Source organism: Sciurus vulgaris (genome assembly GCF_902686455.1).
Source record: "Sciurus vulgaris genome assembly, chromosome: 8".
In the NCBI taxonomy this organism is placed as follows: domain Eukaryota; kingdom Metazoa; phylum Chordata; class Mammalia; order Rodentia; family Sciuridae; genus Sciurus; species Sciurus vulgaris.
Genome location: NC_136468.1, coordinates 5,479,596 through 5,501,931, shown reverse-complemented (window position 1 = coordinate 5,501,931; position 22,336 = coordinate 5,479,596). Strand labels below are relative to the sequence as shown.

At 46.2% G+C, this 22,336-nt stretch overlaps 1 protein-coding gene across 20 annotated transcripts in view; it reads right to left on the bottom strand.

The window, feature by feature from the left end:
- The window catches only part of KMT2C (lysine methyltransferase 2C), a 266,222-nt gene that overhangs the window by 5,507 nt on the left and 238,379 nt on the right, over positions 1 to 22,336 (bottom strand). For 14 of the 20 annotated variants that reach the window (XM_079151029.1, XM_079151018.1, XM_079151037.1 and 11 more), the window contains 14 exons: positions 19,355 to 21,064; positions 15,786 to 15,995; positions 14,967 to 15,131; positions 13,098 to 13,239; positions 12,804 to 12,951; positions 11,222 to 11,400; positions 10,972 to 11,108; positions 9,843 to 10,092; positions 8,639 to 8,778; positions 8,104 to 8,211; positions 5,665 to 6,784; positions 4,364 to 4,500; positions 2,945 to 3,087; positions 2,522 to 2,690 (listed from right to left, as the gene is read on the bottom strand). In XM_079151029.1, the coding sequence (XP_079007155.1) occupies positions 2,522 to 2,690; positions 2,945 to 3,087; positions 4,364 to 4,500; positions 5,665 to 6,784; positions 8,104 to 8,211; positions 8,639 to 8,778; positions 9,843 to 10,092; positions 10,972 to 11,108; positions 11,222 to 11,400; positions 12,804 to 12,951; positions 13,098 to 13,239; positions 14,967 to 15,131; positions 15,786 to 15,995; positions 19,355 to 21,064 (4,758 nt within the window). The remainder of the gene's footprint in view (positions 1 to 2,521; positions 2,691 to 2,944; positions 3,088 to 4,363; positions 4,501 to 5,664; positions 6,785 to 8,103; positions 8,212 to 8,638; positions 8,779 to 9,842; positions 10,093 to 10,971; positions 11,109 to 11,221; positions 11,401 to 12,803; positions 12,952 to 13,097; positions 13,240 to 14,966; positions 15,132 to 15,785; positions 15,996 to 19,354; positions 21,065 to 22,336) is intronic. The other 6 variants (XM_079151023.1, XM_079151026.1, XM_079151036.1 and 3 more) reach the window with 5 other exon arrangements.

Below are 22,336 nucleotides of genomic sequence, written 5' to 3'. Positions count from 1 at the left end.
AACTTAATGTGTGCAGTGATAACAGGAGTATTCAGCTGAACGTGAATGGGCGCACACTGAACAGTGCTTCAACAACTGCTTGTCCAAGGAGAAGTGAATAAAGTCGTCTTCCGTTTTGCAAGGAAAAAATACCCAAGAATACATATACAGGATATAGACTTGACCAACCCTAGGAGCTACAGAAAATCATTTGTCTGCCTAGGTACAATTTAAACTTTCATAAGGAGAAAAGACACCATGTTTCCTCCCAGGCAGAGGGCGCTTCACAAAGCGTCATGAACACCTGACTCCCAAGGTGAACCCAAGTGGCAGACAAGAAAGGCGCCCTTGGGGCTGGGGAGATAGCTCAGTCGGTAGAGTGCTTGCCTTGCAAGCATAAGGCCCTGGGTTTGATCCCCAGCACCACCAAAAAAAAAAAAAAGGCGCCCTTTGTCAGAGGGTGGGCACCTCAGTTGAGGTCACAAAGGTCACAATGCCAGTCAGTGCTGACCATAGATGCCAAAGCACTAGGAAGCGGTAGTGCCGAGGGCGAATGGAGGAGAGCAGAGCCATCTCCTTTGCTCCAGGAAACGCGCAGCTCCCCGCCCAGAGCTAGCACCGTCCACCGGAAAGGCAGATACGTCTATGCACAAGCCTGGCCTCGGGGACCGCCCTCCGTGGGGCCAGGGCGTTTGTACAGGACCTGGACGCACATATAACAAAGCAAGCGCTGCCCCAGAGGCGCGCTGCGTGCAGCTGACCATGGCATGGGCAATCCGGGGCCTGGCTGGGTGAGCAGAAGCAGCCCAGGAGTCTGTTCCCAGGCGTGCGCGCCTGTGCGGGCGATCCTACGGCAGGAGCGTGGGACACAGGAGCCTGCCGTCAGTGCCGCCACTACGGGGAGGTGGGAGGAAGAGGTGACAGACGGAAGGAGACAGAAACCACGACAGCTCAGAAGGCTCAAGGAGGCTCCCGGCCGACGGCGACCAGTGGAGCGCACGGCGAGGACGCCACTAAAACACATCGAGAAGGGGGCGTCCCGAAGCGTCGCACGTAAAGGTGCCGCAGCAGGACAAGCCACGCTGCAGGGGCTGGGACAGGGTGCTGGCTCTGGCAGAGGCTCCATGGCAGGGAAGGTCTGTCCACAACCTAGAAGTGAGGTGATGGAGACATCAGGGTGCCTCGGGCTCCTGGCTGAAGGAAAGCACCAAGGAGGAAGGCTCGGCGGAGGGCAGAGTCTAGGAGAGCAGCGGGGAGGAGACAGATCCTTCTGCGGCCCCTGCAGCGCGGGACTCGGCAGGGCTGGGGTCCCCTGCTCTAAGTCCCAGTGTGTTCCCCACAAGCCTGAGGCCACACTCTGCCAGCTGGGATCTCAGGAGTGCGGCACCGCCTACAGGGAGGGCACCCAGTGCAGAAAGCAGCCCATTAAAAAGGCCTCAGCCTGGGCACGTCTCTGTGGGAAGTCCAGACATCAAGAATAAAGAGAGGATCGGGAACTTCCGGTGAGGAGGACAAAGCCTGCCCCGAAGGAAAGGAACCTGAGTGTCCACGTGGATCAGGGACCAGTGTGTGTTCTAAATGAAGCCCTTGGGCTTCCTGCCTGGGGGCAGCCGCAGCCCAGCCAGAGGCTTGGTAGAGATGCCGTGGGGGCTGGGAAGTGGGGGCTGGGAAGTGAACAGAGGAAGTGGTGGCCCCCCCCCCAGCGGTATGAGGGCCTGCAGCATCCTTGGGACCACCACATCCTGGGAGCAAGAGGAGCTCTGTAAGCGCACGTGGGACATGGAGGAGGGACGCTGCACGGACGCTCCAGCGGGGTCTCTATGAGGAGCTGGACGAGGACTCTGAACGTTCTTGCCTGCCAACGGCCTCACCCGAAGACATCTCACTGTCACTGTCTAAGCACGTGAGACAACTTCACAGAAAGATGGCGTACGAAAAACAGGTGACTTCCTAAATCGGAGCACCTCTGAAAACAATTTCATTTTTTACAAATGCTTAAAACAGCCCAACTGAGCTGGGCACAGTGGCACACGCCTGTGGTTCCAATGGCTCAGGAGGCTGAGGCAAGAGGGTCAAGAGTTCAGCAACTTAGTGAGACCCTGTCTCAAAATAAAAAATATATAAAAACCCTGGCACAAAAGAGAAAAAGAAGAAAAATGAAAAAGACACACCCCACTGAGCTCTCCAGCACAAACCCAGCACGTGCAAACTCAGCACTGACGGCTTCCCAGGGCTCCCAAGGGTCCGCACTGAGATCAAAGGTGTGGACCCCCAAGGCTGGCACTCTCTCTTTGAATTCTAGTGTGACAAACCGACATGACTGAGCAGGACTCTGAAATGTGATCCTAGGGGTCAGAGATGTGGCTCAGTGGCAGAGTACTTAGTGGCATGCCTGAGGCCCTCCGTTCAATCCCCAGCACAGCAAAAACAAAAAGCAGACCAGATTCCATCATCCCTGCCACCAGTGAAACAGCTGCCCACGTACCACAGGTGTCTCCAGATCTCCAGCCACCACCTGGGAGTCCCGAGCACAAGGACTCACCTGGATTCGAGACCGGGCCAGGTAGACATTGGATTTCCACTCGGTCTTCATCCTCCGGTACTGCGACGACTTGGAGTGGACAAACTGCTTACTATAAGGCGCGTTCAGCTCCCCAGTGACCGTGCTCTGAAAGGACTTGGAGGTGCTGGTGCTGTTCAGGGTGTGCGGCCTGCAGACGGCGGCGCGCCAATAGAAACAAAAAGAACGCTGAAGACGGCTCCGATCCCGGCCCTGAGAAGGCCGAGTCAAGCCTCACTGACAGACACACGGAAAGCTGCCTAGCAGGGACACACGGCGTCCCGGAGGGCCGGGCACAGGCACAGCCAGACAGCAGGGTTTGTAAGCAGCAGACAAATGAAGCACAAACACCGCCGACAGGCCTAGAAACCCTGGGCTGTACTATGTGAAGTCAAAACAGAATACCTTAACACAAACCTCTTGATGTGGGTACTCATTTTAGGTTCAGAACGGGCACAACCTGTGGGGTTAACGGCAAGGGGCAGTTCCATGAGCGGATTCCGGCCGTATCGGAAGGTGTAGTTTTCACATGCCTCAACCCCAGGTAGCTGAAAAGAAGCAAAATATACAAAACGACGACTCGGTGACCAAGACCACAGCCAGCACTGAGCTGGCCTGATAAGAACACAATACACTTTCCGGGTAACAAAAGGGTCTGTTAATTTATTCGACATACTCGCCCACACCAAGATCCACCTGAGCACAAGCCCGTCAGCTCAGTTTCAAAGCAGAACTCAGCAAACCTGCCAAGTGCTCCCTGAAGAGAGTCGGACCCCAGAACCCACACGAACAGGCATACCCGTGCCTGGCTACGGGTTCCGAGCCCCAAAACCCCAACACAGGGAATGCAGGACTAACATCTGGATGCTCTTTAAAATTAAGGCTTGCTTTCTTGATCATACATTTCTTCTTTCAAACGTGACTATATGACATGGTGTCATCCTCCATGTCCTAGAAGTAGAGTGGCGACTAACTAAAGGTGTACTTGTAAAGGGTCTTTTCTAGAACATATTTCTTGTGAGGTATTTTTCTCTGTAGTCATAAAAGACATCACAGGCAGGGCCATTCCAAAGGAAGCAATCAGACCTGCCACCAGAAAACACACCCGTGATTTTTCATTCTTGAAAAATGATGCCTTAGCTGGGTGTGGTGGTACACACCTGTAACCCTGGCAGCCCAGGAGGCTGAGGCAAAAGGACTGTAAGTTCAAATCCAGCCTCGGCAACTTGGCAAGGCCCTGTCTTCAACTAAAAAATAAAAAAGGCTGGGATGTGGCTCAGTGGTTAAGCACCCTACCCTGGTACCAAAAAAAAGTAAACAATGCCTTATACAATCATGTGATTTTTCAATATTATGTAGCCATGGTTCAGTTAGGGTCACTGCCAAACTCTCTTGTTATCGCTTGAGTGAAGAGTCAGAAAAGCCTTCTAAGAAGTGCTTCCATGGCCTGCTGCCCTCTGGAGCTTAACCCCAGGAAGAGGCCAGGAGAATGGCCACCAACATGCAGGGCCAGGAAAAGGGCACCCCAACATTCTCAAGTGCAGGAGAACTTCAGGAGGCCAGGGAAGAGGGTCTCCCTATCCATGTGGACAGAGAGGATGTGATGGCTGCCGCCTCCACCCTGGCTAGCCTTCAGGCTTCAAGAGACTCAAGGACTGACCACAGCTTCTCTGAGGGAAGGGGACCTGTGCAGAGGTGTCCCTTTGTCATCAGTGCCTATTTTCCTCAAGAGACACAGGTTGGCCCACAGGCAAACCCTGCTCCAAAAAGCACGAACATGACCAGGGTGTGGCTGAGTGTCTGGGCCTCAAGTTGGATACTCACTGATTCCGCTATCCGTGCCACTGCGGAGACAGTCAGGCCAAACAGGTCTTCTCCCTTCAAATAGGCAGGGAAAAGCTGGAGCATTTCAGATGTCTTCCTCACGCAGGCCACAGGCTCCAAGATCTTATCCCAGACACCTGCATGCAGATAGGAAAATGATTTCTATGATGAACTTGCTCTCATCTAAGCAAGGAGAAAACCAGGGCAAGTAAAAGCCACAGGAAGGGCTTTACTTGTCCTGCTCACGTGGGCGGTTTCCAAAGACCCACCAGCTCCTCACATGGGCGGTTTCCAAAGACCCACCAGGCAGCAGCCCAACAGACCCATTTATTAAATGACAGTGATTTATTTTAAAGAACTTTATGAAATTTGGGAGAAAAAAATGTTACTTTATGGATAAATAGTAAAAGTAAAAAGGTTAGGAAGATAACTGAAACGCATGCTACTAGTTAGTGTATTTTCTTTCTGGCCAAACAACACACCAGTTTCAACATGATTAATCCAACGAGTAATATTTGTAGATAGGTTCCTTTCTGCTCAGATCTAAATTAAAATGTGAAAATGACAATTTTCTTAGAAAATCTTTACAGCATTTCATACATTAAAAAAAAAAAAACAAAAAACTGGTAAACTTTAAAAAAAGCAACTGTCCAATGCTTTCTGCATCCATAAAAATAACAAATCGAGTCAGAATGAAATGTCTAATTCCCAGCTCTGACCCTGTATGATACCTGGTGGCTGATGGCTCCACAGTGTTGAGAAAACATACAGAGTGCACTTCAGATACGGCCCCTGCCTTCCAGAAACTGGCACCAAGGATGAGGTTCCCAGTGGGCTCAGTGGCGCACACCTGCGATCCCAGCAACTTGAGAAGCCAAGGCAGGACAGGAGGATTCCAAGTTTGAGGCCAGTCTTAGCAACTTAGACCCCGTCTCAAAATAAAAAATAAAGAGGGCTGGGGACCTGGTTCAGTGCACACCCCAGAGTTAAAGCCCCAGGACTTAAAAAAAGAAAGAAAAAAGCGGATCCCCCAAGATAAATGGCAGGTGACCTTTACCTGCAAATCATTCTCAGATTTATTTCACCAACTTTTAGTTCAAACGTGTATCGACTACAAAAGTGATCAGAGAATCGTAAAGCAAACAGGCGTAACACAGCGAGGCCCAGGTCTGCACACGAATGAGGACTCATCTGCTGTGACGCGGCATGCACACGAGGACAGACACAACGCCGACACAAACACATTCTCAGCCTAACAGTGTAGCCCTGGCTCTGCAGAGCCTGGGGGTGACAAGCCTGACCTTTAGGTGATGTGTCACTCAGGACGAGGTCCTCGTGGCCTTGCTCCACGATCCTGATGACAAACTCTGGGCGCCCGTCCTTCTCCTCGATGGAGCAGAGGTAGCGGCAGCGCCTGTTGGCATAGCGCGTGCTCCAGTACAGGCGGCTGGCTTCGTAGCCCACGGGGAAGAGAGCCTTGGCTGAGTGGAACGCCTGCATCTGCTGCGGGAGCAGCTGGCCGATCGTGTGGAAGATGAGGCTCCCCACACGGAAGGTGTGGTCCCGCTCTCCCCGCTGCACGATGCTGGCGATCTGCCGCACCTCGTCGCGCTGCACGTAGACCCTCCTGAAGACCGCAAAGTAGCTCAGCTCCTGTTCATGGATTCCCTTTGGTTTGTGCATGGGGCAAAGCATAGTTTTGTCCTTAAAAAACATGCATTGTGCTTTAATGGCGCATGTGAAGTGATAAATGTTGGTGCATCGAAATCTGTGACATCCACTGGTGGCACCTGTCTTATGACAGAAGACACATTTCATCTGCAGGCCTCTCCTTAGAGCTAACTCTACGTTTATTAAGGCACCAGCCTGAGTCTCATAGACCTCTGTGGACCACAGAGCACAATTCAAGTGGACCCACAGGTCCAAGTCGAGGTTGAGCAGCCTCGCGGGTCCGTCTGTCAACCCGTCCCCCTCTTCATGGCAGAAGCAACACTTCCGACAGTCTCTGGGCACAGGATCAGGTTTAAGAGAAGTGCCTAACTTCTTCAGAAACTCATCTATCTCATCCTCACACGGTGGCTTGAAGGTCCCCTTGGGGATGACAATATGGATGCTCCATTTCTTCCATTTCATTCCTCTCCACTTTTTGTTCAGCGGTCTACAGTCTTCAAACCCACCATGGACGGTCCTGAGCCGAGGTTTCAGCTTGACTGTCACCTTGAGCTCATCAGGTTTGGCTTCTACTCTGGCTGCTTCGAAGGCCGGAGGAAAGCTGATGGGAGGTGAAGGAGGCGGGGAGGCTTTCTCCTGTAGCCGGGGGAGGCAGTGCACATCCAACGTGGAGGTGTTGTTGCTGTACTGGTGGAACACTTTGGACGGTGTCTCTCTCGTGGGTGACTGTGGCAATGAAGGAGTAGACTCCTGGCCATAAGCAGCAGCCATGGGGGAAAAGAAAAGAGTAACTAACTTGCCCTAAAAGCAATTTCTGTTTCAGCAAGAAGCCCAGCAATATGGCTTAACAGGTTGGACTTGCTGGAAAGGTAGGGTAGGTGAGGTCAGGCTGAGTGGATGCTGGCTAAGTCCTAGCGGAGAAACTGAAAGGTGCAGGGCAGCCAGGGTGGTCCTTTCTGTGCCTTTTCTACGGTTGTGACTTAGAAAATGCTCTCCCCTTAAACCCTCTTGGACATTCTTCTTGCCAACTATGATGAAGCTGGAAAAATCAGTGCTATCAGAAGATCCAGCTAATTAAATATGTACAAAGAACAGTGTCATGTGGTAATGCCATCTGCCATGAGTCTGCCTCCATCCACACCTGTCCACTGCCCTCAGCTGGAGTCCACTGGGTGTGTGTGAGAGAAGGCAAGGTTCTCTCTGCCAATGAGCAGATCCTGCCAAGGTGTCTGGGCCCCTCACTCTGCCCAGCTGCTCAGAGTTGGGCAAAGGGAAAAGCCCAGCTGCCATAAACTAATGAATACCCCCCACACCCTCCTGCTCACATGCCACATCCTAAACAGTATCAGAAAAAAGACATGCCTCGTCCAGGATCCCAAAGTGGGCAGCTACTGCATACCAGCCTAAGAAACTACCTGGTGAAAATCTCCTTATCTAGGCTGATGTATTTACATTTAAAGTCCAAATTTATCTGTCGGATGGCTTGGATTTTATCATGGTGAGGATGTAGCCTGTTGGAGGAAGACTGCAGCATGTTTTCCTGAGAAAGACATGACTAGCAGTTTGTTGTACAGGATAAAATTTCTTTCAAAACATATGATACACAGTATCATTTGCATCAACTACATACTTGGACCACTTACATCAGGTAAAACAGCTTGGTGTGAGCCACATGCTTTCTCTCATAATGCATGGAGAGACTTAAGTTTTATTTTTGAACGAATCTTCCTATTGAGGTACGATTAATAAAAGCAATTTTTAAATGTTAATTAAGATCTAAAAACTGGTAATTTGTAGAGATTTGTTCAATGAGCAAAGACTAAGACTTCATTCAGCACTACGGTTCTATTTGATTCTGAGCTACATCTGCCCACTCTCATCGAATAGCTGGCTGGCTTTGGAAGAGCAGCAAAGGCAAGGCTGCACCCTTCCGTCAGGTCAAGGGACATCCCTCAGGACCCAGCAGAGCTCATGGGGCAGGGACACAGCTGTTCTAGGCACTACTATGTACTTAGAGCACACAAAATCATTCGTTATATAATGTTTAGCTGAGATTGCACTAATGTTACCTTGTTTTCTGAGTTTTTTGCTTGTGCGGTTGATGAATAAAGAATAAAGCAGTTATTACTACAAAAGACGATGTCCTTCTCCATTCTCTTGGTGCTGTCTCGGGAATCCTGAAAAGTAGAGAGAAATGTATGTGTGTATATGTGTGTGTGTGTGTGTGTGTGTGTGTGTGTTGCAAGTCTCAACAAGTCAAAACTTGATAACATCCTCTTAATAAAAAGAGGATCTACATGTTGACTGCTGATTTTTACATTATGTTAAAAAAATGTTTCTTGACCTTAAAAATAAGGTCACCATGTCCCAATCTTTAGCATAACCATTTTCCTACAAAGAAAAATAAACGTGCAAGTTACACTGTTCTAATTTCACTATTCAGAACTGTGGTCCTCCTGAGTAACTCGGCAGTCTGCTAGAGCTGTCTGTCTGAAGCCCTGAGTATGACACATTCATGCCACCCCAGTAACGGGTCCCATCACACAGTGGGAAGGGACTGCTCCTCCCATGTGAAGGGGCGGGTACAGCAAGAACGCACGGTACCTTGCACACAAAGGCCATGTCTTTGAGAGATTTCCGCACACCACTTCCCAGGATGACCACCTTGCAGTGGCAGCACCACTGTGGTCTGAGGGCAGCACTTTCTGCGACACCGTGACTGGAGTCCTTATACCCAGACAGACCTACAGGTAACCAACTCTTGTTAGCAACTGAAACTGACAACAACATAAGGCATCAGATTGCACTGCAGTAATAATAACTGCACAACTTGGCTCATATACTTTAATAAAAATTATGTGATGAGGTATAAATAAAGAAGCATGTTCATTCTTAAACAACTGGGGAAACAATGCTAGCATGCAACAATTCAACAAAACCAAGTCACGAGAACATATTAATATTCAATCAAAGCGCTTTCTGTTGCTTGAGGGTAAGATACTACTAAAGCATTTTATGAATGATAAAGAGAAATGTGTAGAGGAGATTTAAATAAGTATGACTTAAGAGCATCAGAATGAAAGCAAAGACCAAGACCAAGATAAAATGTAAGTTCAGGATTCAGGGTCTACTCAGAGCGCACCAGCAGGACTAGAGGGGGCAGGGGAGAGGACAACAGAAAGAGTGGAAATACGCAGGTGGCAAAAGCAGCTCGCAGCTGGAGTTCACACCCCAGCACAGACACTCTCAAAATGACTTCCAAGATGACAGCTGAGGAGCTGCTAGAGTTCAGAAGGGGAAGGACAGGAAAAAGATCCCAAGGGAACTGGTGATCAGGGAGGTGTGAGGAAGTGGGCAGGCCCAGGCACGGCCAAGGCAGGAGGATGGTTCTCAGTGATGGGCACAGGCACCCCTCTGGAAGAAGGTGGCCCTGCGAGGGCAGTGCAGAGGTAAGGGGAGCAAGAAGAGGGAAGAGGAGAAGGCAAGCAACACACACCAGGCCGGCAGCCCTGCCAGCACCACCTGGAGACAAGCTGCTTGAGGGTGAGCAAGTGAGAGGCTTCCTTCATCAGCCTGCAGACGGCTGCACTCAAATATTCACTGGGGGACAGCAAGACGCCACACAGCACAGCACGACAGGCTGCCTCACGCCACAGGAACAGAACACCCTGTGAGGCGGACTTACCAAGGACCCACACCAGCACCATACCTGCTACTTGTTAAACATTAAACTGAGACTTTAAAAAAGAGTAAGCTTAATTTTGGGTCAAGAATGGATTTGGGATTAACAAAAAGCTCGCTAGCTCACCATTGCCTGTTGGAGGAAATGCTGCATGAGGCTGCTTCAGCCGGTAGGAGCTGGCTAATCTGGGAGGGTGTGTGGATCCTGGTGGAGGCCCACGGAGGAGGAGATGCTGCCGGTACTCCAAGCCCGGGTTCACTCTGTGGCTACTGACCAAACCCACGGATGGAACATCTGGAGCATCACTGACCTCATAGCTGCTAGGAATGCGGACGTGAAGGAGGTCGGAAAACGCAGCCACAACACTGCTGATGTTCTAGAATAGAACGCAAGCCCTGTGTCAGCACCCCAAAGGCAACAGTGCGCCACGCCAAGAGGAACCTAAGGTGAACGCTCTCCGCCTGCTGCGAACAGGGCAAGAAACTCCAACGACTTTCATTTAGACTTGAGAGTCTCAGGGGAAAAAACATGTTTTAATGGACTGATATAAGTGAAGCCTTTGTCAACAGAGACCCTCAGGAGGAGATTCCAAGTAACATTAGCAACTTGGGAGCACATTAAGCCATTGAGCCCTCTTAATACCTGACAGGTGTAAAGCACGTGAGCATAAGGGATGGGCTGACCCTTTTCAAAAGTTTTCATAGCAAGCTCACATCACAGGGCTGCTAGTCAGTTCTGGCCGAAAGTCTGAAGCGGTGCACAAGAATGCTATTCTGTTAATGACCAAAATATTACGTCATAGCACTATGAGCTTGGTCTCCAATAAAATGTCTCTGCAGAATTCAGTTTAAAAAGTTTAAAAATCCACAGCAACTCACTAGTATTTGACATTAACAGCTGCTACCTGAAGAATTCCTTCTACTACTCTGTAAAACTTTTATTGTTGATAATACTCTTTCTCGGTGGTGAATTTTCTGCAGCCTTAAGTTTTGAAAAGGCTTCTCTCCAAATGTACATATCTTTTTAATAGGAACATGTGAACTCCACCATCCCTTTCTGCCTTGACTTTGGTTGAGCTCAATCTCCTGCTAAATGACAATGCTCAAAAGCAGCCGAGTCTGAAGTGCCCGTTCATCCTTCCCTCAACTTTATCTTTTGTTCTCAGTGACTGTGCAATCTATATTTCACTGTGAGCCACCAACATCATCCACAATGGCACACACTCCATGGCAGTAAGAAGTCATTTCATCTTTACCTCAGCAGCTGTAGGATGCAGGGTAATTGCTACAGATATGAGACCCGATCTGGGACCATTTGGGGATGAACCAAAAGGTGATGTAAAAAATAAAGTGCCTGGCTCTGTTTTGATGTCATTCCTTCTTGATTCTGAACCTTAAAAGGGGTAGAGGCAGGGGAGAGAAAATAATGTTAATAACTCTTCAAGGTCAAAATATTTACATGAGTAAAGAAGTGGAGGATGAGATAATGATGCTAAGCATTCTTACTTTTCACAGTTGTGCTGGGAAGAATGGGAATGATAGGGGATGGCACTGGCTCTGGAGGCTCCTCCTTGACCACTGACAGATCTGGATACCTGCTCACTTCCACCCCAACCACACTCTCGGGAGAGGATGAGGGAACAAAGCTGTCAGGAGTATCCCGATCACCACAGTGATCCTGTATCCTGGAAGAAGAGCACACACACATCATAGCGTGCAAATGCACCCAGGGACTTCTGAACCACCCCATGTGTCCCACAGCAAGGATGCTCTGAGTGATCAATGGCAATAACATATGCAGCAAGTCAATCAGCTCAAGGTCAAACAAGGACTCTCTTGGGAAAAAAATGTAAAGTTCAGCTATGAAATAGTGTAAATGGCTGTGTTTCCTTCTGACCAAAGTTTCAATATCAAAACTTAAAGTTGCCAAAGAGGAAGATGAATACTAACACCTTTGCAAAACCCCAGGTCACTGTGACTAAGGAAGCCTCCTGCTACTTGAACAGGAAGGAGCAGTCAGGAACACATCAGGCATCAGCTGCAAGCCAACAGCCATTCTCCTGTTCCTGCTGCTGCTGTTGCTACTGACTGTGGCTAAACTGGAGAAAACCTCGGTACTGTAGCTTGACAGGTACTTCTTTTTCTTAACTGATAAAATAAGGTGAAAACAGAAGAAAGTGGTCCCTCCTGTCTAGTCTACCCAGCGGTGGAGAAGTCCCAGGCTAACAGCTGCAGAGCATTCCTGGGACTGCTGGCTCCCACATTTCCCACTCATGGTGAGGGAGACCTGAGAAAGGTTTCAGGACAGCATCCTGTGAAGTCCAGGGTCAGAGCAGACACTGAACTAGGTCACCAAACACCACACCCAACAAGCTGCTGTTCACAGCCTCGGAAAGAGCAATGATGCCAAATGACTCGCTCTGGACTCTTGGCAGGGAGGTACAAAAGGAAGGACACCTGGACTCTGAACCTGGATAAGCTGCTCTTTGCTTTGGCCCAGTTTCCTCATTAATAAAATAAGAGATTAAGATTCAATGGCTGTCTCATCAAATAGAAAGAAGCTGCCAGATTTTCCAAGGAAAAGATAAAAACCTGAAGTATGTCTCAACCCCTTGGGACTAACTAGTTTGGGTAGTGATTATCTGCTAAGGGACCCTGATTCTCCCCAGTCACAATCTTGGAGCCAAAGAACAAACACAAACTAGTTATAAGCTCTCTGCACAGCGGCACTCCGGTATCTGCACTGCTTGTCTCTCCTTCAGACGTCCACAGGCATCAGTGCGCCCAGCACAGCACACTAACGGCCTGCAGAGGCTGGCAATCTTGAAATCCTTAGATCTTCCACTGCTTTAATGTCTGCTCAATTATCATCATTTGTCCAACTCTCTAAATTGTGTAAGATTTTAAAAATACACAATCTAATTATATCTGGTAGTAATAATGTCTTATAAAATTAATATTCTCAAGAATATTACTCACCAAATTTTACCCCTCCAATGTTTTTATATACCATTTCTATATACAATGTGCTAAATACATAAGAAAAAGAAATAAATATCAACTATTTAAGAAGGAAATTCACTTGTACCTCAATTCTTCCTGATTATTGTGGGGTGGTGTTGGGAGTGATGCTGGAACATCGACTGTCTTTGGGCCCTGAGCAAGAGCTCTGGCCAGCAAGTCCTCCTGTGGCCTGAAGGGCAGTGGAAATGGCTTCGGTCCTAGAGCTTTCGTAACTGCAAAAGCCAACGCAGAGAAGCATGTAAGCACCTCTAGTCCAAGCTGATAAGCAGCAGCACTGGGTGGTACTATTGTCACTGCACCACACAGCTGGTAAGGGCACCCTCCTCACAGGTGTAGAGCACGGAGGCTACAGTCGTACCTTCATGGCTCACCAACACTCCAGCTTTTCCAGCAAGTTCTTCAGTTGTTGCAAAACCATTTGCCATCTTCTGACAAGCCATAGGAGGTGGTGTAGGAGGAAGAGAGGCAGGGGGTGTTGGAGGATTACTTAAATTATTCTGCTGCAGGAGACCAAAAAATTTTAAATTATATGCTACTGAGCAAATATGTAATGAGCTTGCTAAAACCTAGTTCTGTGAATTTTCAGCACATAGAAGCAAGGCTACAGAAATGTAATCAAGTTGCATCTTCATTTCCAAAAATGTACACCAGGAAGAAAAATATACATAAAGGCTAGGAGGGGTTTTGTAAAACTACTACATATGATTTTGAGGATATGTTATCACCCATTTGCTTATAGGACCTGGAGCTTGAGTACTTAGCTTTGCAATGAAGAAGCAAATTTCCATTAGGCCTGAGACTATTATGTGCTACTCTTTTCAGATTTCATGGTTACAACAGTTAGTGAAAGAGAGCTTTAAAATTCAATCGATAAATTGTAGTCCAAGTTCTCAAAAATTATTATATTCAATTCTCATAAAGCTATGCCCCAGTTCTATGAAAAACTGAAGAATTTGTAGTCCTAAATCTTTAATTGCAACTCAAGATATGAACTGTCCAAGATCTCTAAAACAAAAAGGTAAAAGGAGGAGCAAAGGGCCATGAGGACCACATGCGTAAACAATTGCAGTTCCTTTTCAAACATCTCTCCCAGTTTTACATTTGCCACTTGTTTAGTATCTCAAGGAATGTTGGAATCTACCAGAATCCCACATAAACCAAATGTAAAGTAGAATTATAGATCTTGCAAAGACAGGGGATTTCCTGAAGTTCATGAAGTAATGTTGAAAAACACCTTGCACGGGGAGGAGATGTAACTGAAGAGCAGCGCACGTGGACAGAAGAGGGAGCGTGGACAGAAGAGGGAGCGTGGACAGAATTTTTCAAATGCTACAGTCAGAAGAGAAGCCCTCAGGATGGTATTCATAAACACTTTACAAAAATGATCTGTTTATCAGATATGAATTAAAGGGGTCTGTGATCTCATTATAAAACTTTATTTTAGAAAAGTAATACCAACAGATAAACTGATTTGGTTTTATAGTATTTTAATAGCCTAGCAATCACTGTGTAAATTAGCAGATAAAATGTATTTAGAACTTTCTAATATCGTTTTACAAGGTGAAAGGCTTTTTTTTTTTTTCTGTACTGGGGACTGAAACCACTGAGCTATATCCCCAAACCTTTTTATTTTTGAGACAGGGTCTCACTAAATTCTTAGAGTCTCACTAAGCTGTTGAGACTGGCCTTGAATTTGTGCTTATCCTGCCTTTGCCTCCTGAGTCGCTGGCATTTCAGGTGTGCACTACTGAGCCTGGCCTTAACCATTTTTAAAATTCCAATATTTACTAAGAATTTGGATTTATTTTATAAGATAATAAAGGTTATAAGGAACCTGTATTTCCTTTACCATAGAAACTTTCCACAATTTATATTCTTACCTACCGAAAATATCTTTTTTTTTTTTTTTTTTTTTTAATGGGAAGGAATCTGGCTTATTCAAAGCTGGCCCCAAAGAAGACAGAGGAGTTAGCTCCACAAGCTCTAACTTCAGGGGACTCAGAGGACTTTTCTCAGAGGAAAAGGAGGCCATGAGCCCTGTAAAAACTTTCAAGGACTCATGTGAGAAACACTTTACCAGGTAAATTTCTAACCTGTTGGCTGATTTTAAGTTTCTGTGATACCTGGAAGCTTAGATGTAAACTAGGTGCAAAACCAAGACACACTCCACCAACTGTATAAGGCATCCAAAAATGAAGCAAGGCAGCACCCTGGTCAAGAAACGTACCTTGTAGATCAACTGGGAATAGTAGTCGGAAACCCCTTCAAGGGTAGCACTGCCAAAAGTTCCTAGAAGTCGATTCCCACTATTAAATTGGCCACTGCCATAAGGAAGAAAGTGCGCAAAGTTCACTCCAATGATCGGTTCCATTAGAGGGAGCAGAGAGAGCTGCTATTAAAAAACACATTTAAGAGTAATGTACATGGTAAACAAAACGGAGCGTTCCTCAACTTCCTAAGACCCGAAGCAATTTAGGCAAATAAGTTTGAGAAAAATGATACTTAAAAATTTGAAGTATCAAAATGTTGGAGAGAGAAATGCTCAAATCTCTGAGATAACAATTCAAAATAAGCTTTGTTCCCATCTTTCCTAAAGGGATGCTGCCAAAGTATCTCAAGAAATACAGGTTCCTCCTCTTTGCTCACAAAGAAATCAGGCATGAGCCGAGGCCAGGCACCACCAGCGGCAGTCAGGAGCCATCTCCCTGCTCTGTAACCACCACAGATGCAGGAGAGCAGGCTTAGATGAGGAGAGTCCTGTGGCTGTAGTCACAAGAAATGGGGACAGTTTCTCTTGGTGCCAAGGCTGCTCCTGACCACTGCCTAACTGATCTGTCTACTGAACTGTGAATTGCAGGGGCCAAGATGAGAAGGTGCAATTTTGCTTGGAAAGAAGAAATCTACTGGGTTTCCAGTCCAGGTGTCCTTTATCCCTGTAGCTCTCTAATTTGGAAATCATCTCAATAAAGAGAAAGCTGGATCCACAGGCTGACAGGCACTTGCTCTCTCACTTTGAGCTCTAAAGAGGCCACTCTGAAAGACTCACCTGTTTCAGATGGGTGAAGCAGTCGGAATTGGAGAACATGGCCTGCTTCTCCTCTTCCTCTTTTTTCCTTTTCTTTGAGCGAGGTGCTGCCTTCTCTCCAGTCCTCTGAGTCCGTTTGCTTCGTTGTTTCTTGGATTCTCCTCCATCTGCTTTGGGCAACTGGTTGTTGCCACATCCAAAACCACCTTGCATTTGAGCCCCCAAAGTTTGCTAATGTAATTGGAAAGTTAAAAATAAGTGAACTATCAACATGTTTTAGTTCATGCCTGACCTGTTCAGATCTATGCTCATATTCCGTACCAAGAGCTAAGGAGGGAAGACAGGTAGTGGTATGAAATGTCGTGACTGTTTTCTGGAAATATCATCCCTCCTTTTCAGGCATTATGCTCAAGTATGGAAACGATCAGTTGCGAAGCGTGAGGAAAGAGAGGACTCCTGAGATGAGAAGGAGGCCCGACCCTCGTACTGACCACCAGGGCTGGGGTCCCCTACTCCACAGGGGTGCCCTATCCAGACAACCAGGAAGCCTTGGTACAGTGGTCTTGGTGAGCCACTTTTGGTGCCCCATGGGAACTTGGAACTGGTGAAATGCAGTCTTCAAGACGATTCATAAGCCCAAGCACACTTCAGAGCCCATGCACCTGAGGTAAGAGAACAGCTAAGCCCAGGGAGCAATAAGGAGTCATATGGCCTCTCAGATTGGCTCAAGATTCTGCATTTGACTTCAAAATAATGGTTATGTATTTAAAGTCAATGGGAGAGGACCTAGATAACAGCAATTAAGTCTTGTCTTGTCTTTGGCTTCATGGTCAAGAACAAGAGTAAGTCAGGTCCTGAAAAGGTTTTTGAGGGTAGTGTTATCATACCTAAAAATATAAGACTATTTTTCAGGCTCCATTATTTCTAAATTAATCATTACTTCTTAACATCAATACTTTTTTTTATCAACAATTACACTGAACTTACTACAGTCAATTCTGCACTGAATCTTTAAGGTTTTGAAAATCATACTTTCCAGTTATATTCTAATTACAGAGCATAAATAGCTAAATCACATGTAAAGGGCAAGAGGGTGAAGACTTTAGCCTTGTGGGCTGCACAGACTAGTGCTCAGCTCTGACTGCACTGCATGAGTAACTGGAAGGTAAGTGGGTGGGCAAGCTGGGTGCATTCCAACAAGACTTTTTAAATTCATGGACAAATTTGAATTTCAAATAATCTCCACCTGTTACGAAATATTATACTCTTAGTTTTTTTTTTTTTTTTTTTTTTAACCATTAAAAAATGTAAAAACCATTCTTAGTTTATACAAAAAAGAGCAGAGGTGGCAGGAGGCTCAGATTTCCCATCCCTGGCCTAGATCCCCGCCTTCTCCAAGACAGTGCCCAGGGCGTGGGGCTGCTCCAGTCCTGTTATTAGTCAGAAATGCAAATTCTCTGGTCCTGCCTTAGATCCACCTACAAGAGACTCTGGGAGCTGGGGCCCAGAGATCTGCATTATAACATGCCTACCAAGTGATTCCACACGCAAGTCCCCAGCAGCACTTTCCCAACTTGATATGCTTAAGAATCAGCTGGGGATCTTGTTGAACCACACAATGATTTGGCAGGTGAACAGCAGGGCAGGGCATAAGACTGCAATTCTTAAAACCCTCCGAGGTGGTAAGAGATCCCCAGGGACTTACTTTCTGAGTATCAAGGGCCTAAGACTTCCTTAATTGGCTTTTGAGAGACTAATGAAGCAATGCATATTAAGTATACACAGGTCAGGCATTTTTACTGCTTTACAGATTTTAGCTTTAATCCTCATAATTATCCTAAAAAGCAAATATAACCGCATTTCAAAGAATACTTAATTACGGAAGAGCCAAAAGATTAAAAATCTGCCTGAGATAAAAAGTTAACATTTTAATGTACCTCTTTCCAAAATTTTCCCCCCTGTGCTATGGATTGAACCCAGGGGCATTCTACCACCGACCTCATCCCCAGACCTTTTTATTTCTTAAGAGTCTTGTTGAGTTGCCCAAGAACTTGCAATCCTCCTGCCTCAGCCTCCCATTTCTGGGATTACAGGTGAGCACTAAACTCAGGTCATTTAAAAAAAAAAAAATCTATCCCCCCCCCCCTTTTTTTTTTAAATCACAAGGAATCACACCTTACATTCTTTCATTTTGGTGCTGGCTTTTTAAACATAGCATGAGGCTATTCCCCACGCCATTCAACATTCTTGAACAGCATGGACTTTTGACAGGAAGATGCTCAAGATGCAGTCCATATACTTCATGGGGCCACTGAGGAAGTGTCATGTGACAGGAGGGCACAACACACGCTCAAGACTGGGCAAGGCGAGAAAGGTATATGGAGAAGGTGATTCCAGAACCAAGCTTTACTAGATATAGAAGAAGGGGGGAACAGCAGTGTCTGGCCAGGTGTGGGAGGGTGGAAGCAGACAGCCGCATTCTAGGGGCATGAGATGGGGCTGGAGAGGCAGGCACCTTTGCTAGCAATAAGCAGACTGGGAGCGTGATCTCCAAAATACACAAAACCACACATTTCTACCAGGTCAACGCTCAAGTTCTACTGAAAGGGCCAATCAATGAAAAAAAGTACGTCAACATTGCAAAAGGATGAGATTCATTCATCATCTTAAAACTGCAAATGTGGACAACTCAACATACCACTCCATGCCTATTCAATTAAAATATGACAATGATCAAATGATAAAATCCAGTCTGAGAAGCACTGTCAGGAAAGCTCTATGAATATACCAGTAATACGCTAGCAATTGTACCTTTAAAAGGTGAAGCAGGGGCTGGGGATATAGCTCCTGGTAGAGTGCTTGCCTTGCAAGCATAAGGCCCTGGCTACAATCCCCAGTACCGAAAAAAAAGGAAAAGGATGAGGCAGAAGCTATGGCAGCCTAATTCCCAGGACCCAAGAACCTCAGTGTTTGAAACATCTTAATCAAGTTAATTGTAAGGGGTAGGGGAGGAAGATTCTTGTAAAGTCATATTTGCAATTAAGTACTTCATTCAAACACAAAAAACAAGCAAATCCAATGTTGTTAACTTTAAACAAGTGGAATATACTGAGAAAACTACAATGCGACACGTAAGATTACCTCTGTACAACATTAATAAATGATGACAAAATGGTTCCCAGAGGGGATGATCCCTGAGCGCTTGAGGGCATTAACAGAGGTGTAGAAGTCATCTTCTACATTTTAAAGAGATTAATGGAAATTACACTTATTTACAATACAGGCACATTTACCTCCTTTCTTTAGTTAGATCAGCTCAGTGTGGAAACCAGCTGAAAGGCATGTTATATACAAAACTGCAAACCATATGTCTTTTTAAAAAAAATAGGGAAAATATTACTTATTATAGTTTATGGGTGTAAGTAAAAACATGGATTCCATGGAGACAGAAACAACAAAATAAAGAGTGGTTCTTTAGAGTAAAAAGGTTGCAACTGTATTGAAAATGATAAGCTGTTGGTAATCCAGGACAGGTATGATTTAAAACAAGAGAAAAAAAGTAAGTTGTAGTTTTCATGATTCACACTTACCAATCCTTCCACTGGGTTCTGCTTCTCCACCTGTTTGCTATCTTTTGCACTGTTGTCTTCTGAAGAGAAACTGCCCTCTGATCTTTGACTTAACAGGGAAGAGGATTTCTTATTTTTCAACAAGTGTTTCAGAAGTTCATTTCCTGACTCTCCTTTGGCAACAGGGGTCCCGGCTGACTGGGGAGGACTCTGCACCAAGGAGACGGGACCAGCCGCAGTGTCTGCTTCCTTACTATCAGTTTGCTCCTCCAATTTAGTCTCCTCTTGACCAGGGCATGGCTCTGATTCCGCTTTTTCCAGTTTTACTTCTTCAGTTTTGGCAGGGGTTTCTATGGAGAGTTCATCCACCTCTGAGTGTGCGTGAGTCTGTGGGTTTGGAGCTCCTTGTGAGAAATCACTACTGGGAAGTCTGTTTTCCAACTCTGCACATGGCTGGCCTGCTGCCGCACTGGCAGGTGATGGGCCACCCGGCTGGCCTGCCTCCTCTCCCTGCTGAGGACGCTCACCAGGTGTGCTTGCCGAGGGCGTGGAGGCAGTTTCTGAGAGGACTGGAGTTGGGGGAGCAGTTGTGTCTGAGTGGGGAGTCGACGGTGCTTTGGTGGACTCTGCATCGTCATCCTTCTTCTTCTTCCTTGTTCTGCGCTTCTTCCCTTTTTCTTCAGGGATTATATCAGAGTACAACTGAATGAGAGATTGAGCTGATCCCGGATAACTCTGTCCATGGGTCATGGCAGGATCTGGGCCACAGGGGAGACTGCTGTTTGCTACTGGAGGTGTTACTGATAAAGCAGGGGTGAACGGAGGTCTCAAGGGGGACTGCTGGAAGGTGGTTCCAGAAAGACTTCCATGTCCCTGCTTAACAGAATGGAAGTTTGGGCTTCCACCAGGAATAGATGGTGAATCAGTAACAAATGAGGGAGGTCCTACTACCTGTCTTCGTTCATTGGTTTGCATGAAATTTTGGGTGGGGGGTGAATTAACAGATCTGTGTTGTATATTCTGCTGCTGTAAAACCTGCCCCATCTGCTGTTGGTGTTGTGGAGACTGCTGAAGGGGTCTTGGAGGCTGCATAAACTCACAAGGTCGGTCAGCACTGTAGAATGGAATCTGGTTCACAGATGTCCTGCAGGCCAGCTCAGAGCCCAGGAGGCCATGCTGTTCCATTTCCATCCTCTGCTGCAAAGCTCTCTGTCTGTCTACTTCTTGCATCAGCTGGATTCTTTGCCTTTCTTGCTGCTCTCGTAAACGTTCCTTCCGCTCCCGTTCTTGAAAACTTTCACTGAAGGGGTTGTTATCATCAAATTCTACCCGGGGTGGTGGTCCACTTTGTGGGTTTGCATTGGAAACTGACCCTGGGGCTGATGTGCAAGGTTTCATTGGTATTTGGGCAATTGGGGGTTGAATCCGAGGAGGATTGAGGGGCAGGTGAGCTGGAGCATTGGTAGGTTGCCAGCCAGGTAGACTGGGCATTCGAGCAGGGCTAGTGTGGCCAGGAATGACTGCTGTGTGCTGCTGGTGCTGCAGCTGCTGCGGCACCATAGGGAAATTAGGTTGGCTCATGGTGGGTGGGGTGGCACCTGGTACTAGGGGTGGCTGGGGCTGGACAGCTGGCATTAGGATAGGGGGGCCCAGGGCACACTGCTGCTGCTGTTGCTGTTTGATCCGATAATCTTCAATCAACTCAGCATGTTCTTTCTGTTGTTTACGAATCTGAAATAATATTAAGCAAGTCACACACCATTGAAACTACCCATTGAAAAGATAAACAATACACACAAGCTATACAGGAAGCAGCTAATTTACAGGGCCTTAGAAGTTACACTAATATACAAGGTCAGAATAACTGAGATTTAACCATTTAAACATATTAAAGTTTCATTTCTTAAATATGCAAAATTGAACATTTTAAACGAAATGAACTACTAGCCATGCATGCCATGCACCTCCCTGAGGTGTAGGAATAGCACAGACATGACCTAGGTCTCTCCTTTCACCTACTGCATGCTTGAATGCAAAATGGGTGATCAGTAGGTCTATTGGAGCCACCTATGAAAATTCAGAGTTCCTGCTCTTGCTATGTCTGCTCACCAGGAAATGCAGCCTCATCCTGTGCACCAATGTTCCTGTCTACATGCGAAGTGTACAGGCTTCATCAAGTTGGACTAAGTGACCTTCCTTGAGTGGACTGCCCGAGGCAGCCACTCAATGAAAGAGACCACACTAGCTTTTTGTACATAAAACAAAATTCTAAAAAAACCTCCAAACAATACCCTACCCCAAAAAACCTGATTTATAACTCTCTTTGTATTGATGAATATCATATCCAAATTATAATTTTTGAAACCTATACAAACTCTGAAGTAATATTGTGAACAGTTTCTAATCATTGTCGAAATAATGACTAATGTCAATTAAATAATTCCAAAAATGTTTGTGCCCCAATGTGCCAGGTACTAGGAGAAAACATCAGTCAAATAGTAGTCCATCTTTTTGTGGACATTGTCATGAGGAAGCTGAGGAAAGAAGGAATGCAAAATGTTGTATGTATCTTTCAAAATCACTTGGTTTTTGATAAATATTATACTGATATGCTGAACCCAGTACTTCTAATAGTTTTTCAACTTACAATTTCTTGGGATTCCCAGCCAGACTAACATCTTCTATAAGTAAGGGTATCTGGTCTTTTATCCAGTATCTGTGCAACTCCCTTCTGTCCCTGTCTTTTCTAACCAGTTTACCAGTGAGAACTGAGAACTGCACCAAACTGATAGTAGTGAGGTGCACACAAGGCACCTGGAACAGCATTTGTGTATACTGTGATGATTTTTATGTACATAAACACATGCCATCCATCTTTCCCCTGGCACTACTGACTATTTTTAAAAATATTACCACCAACAACCTTTATTACTGAGATCAGGCTGGATCATAGGCAAATAAGTGGTAACAATGCGTCTCATTTTTCAAGTTAAGCATTCTCTG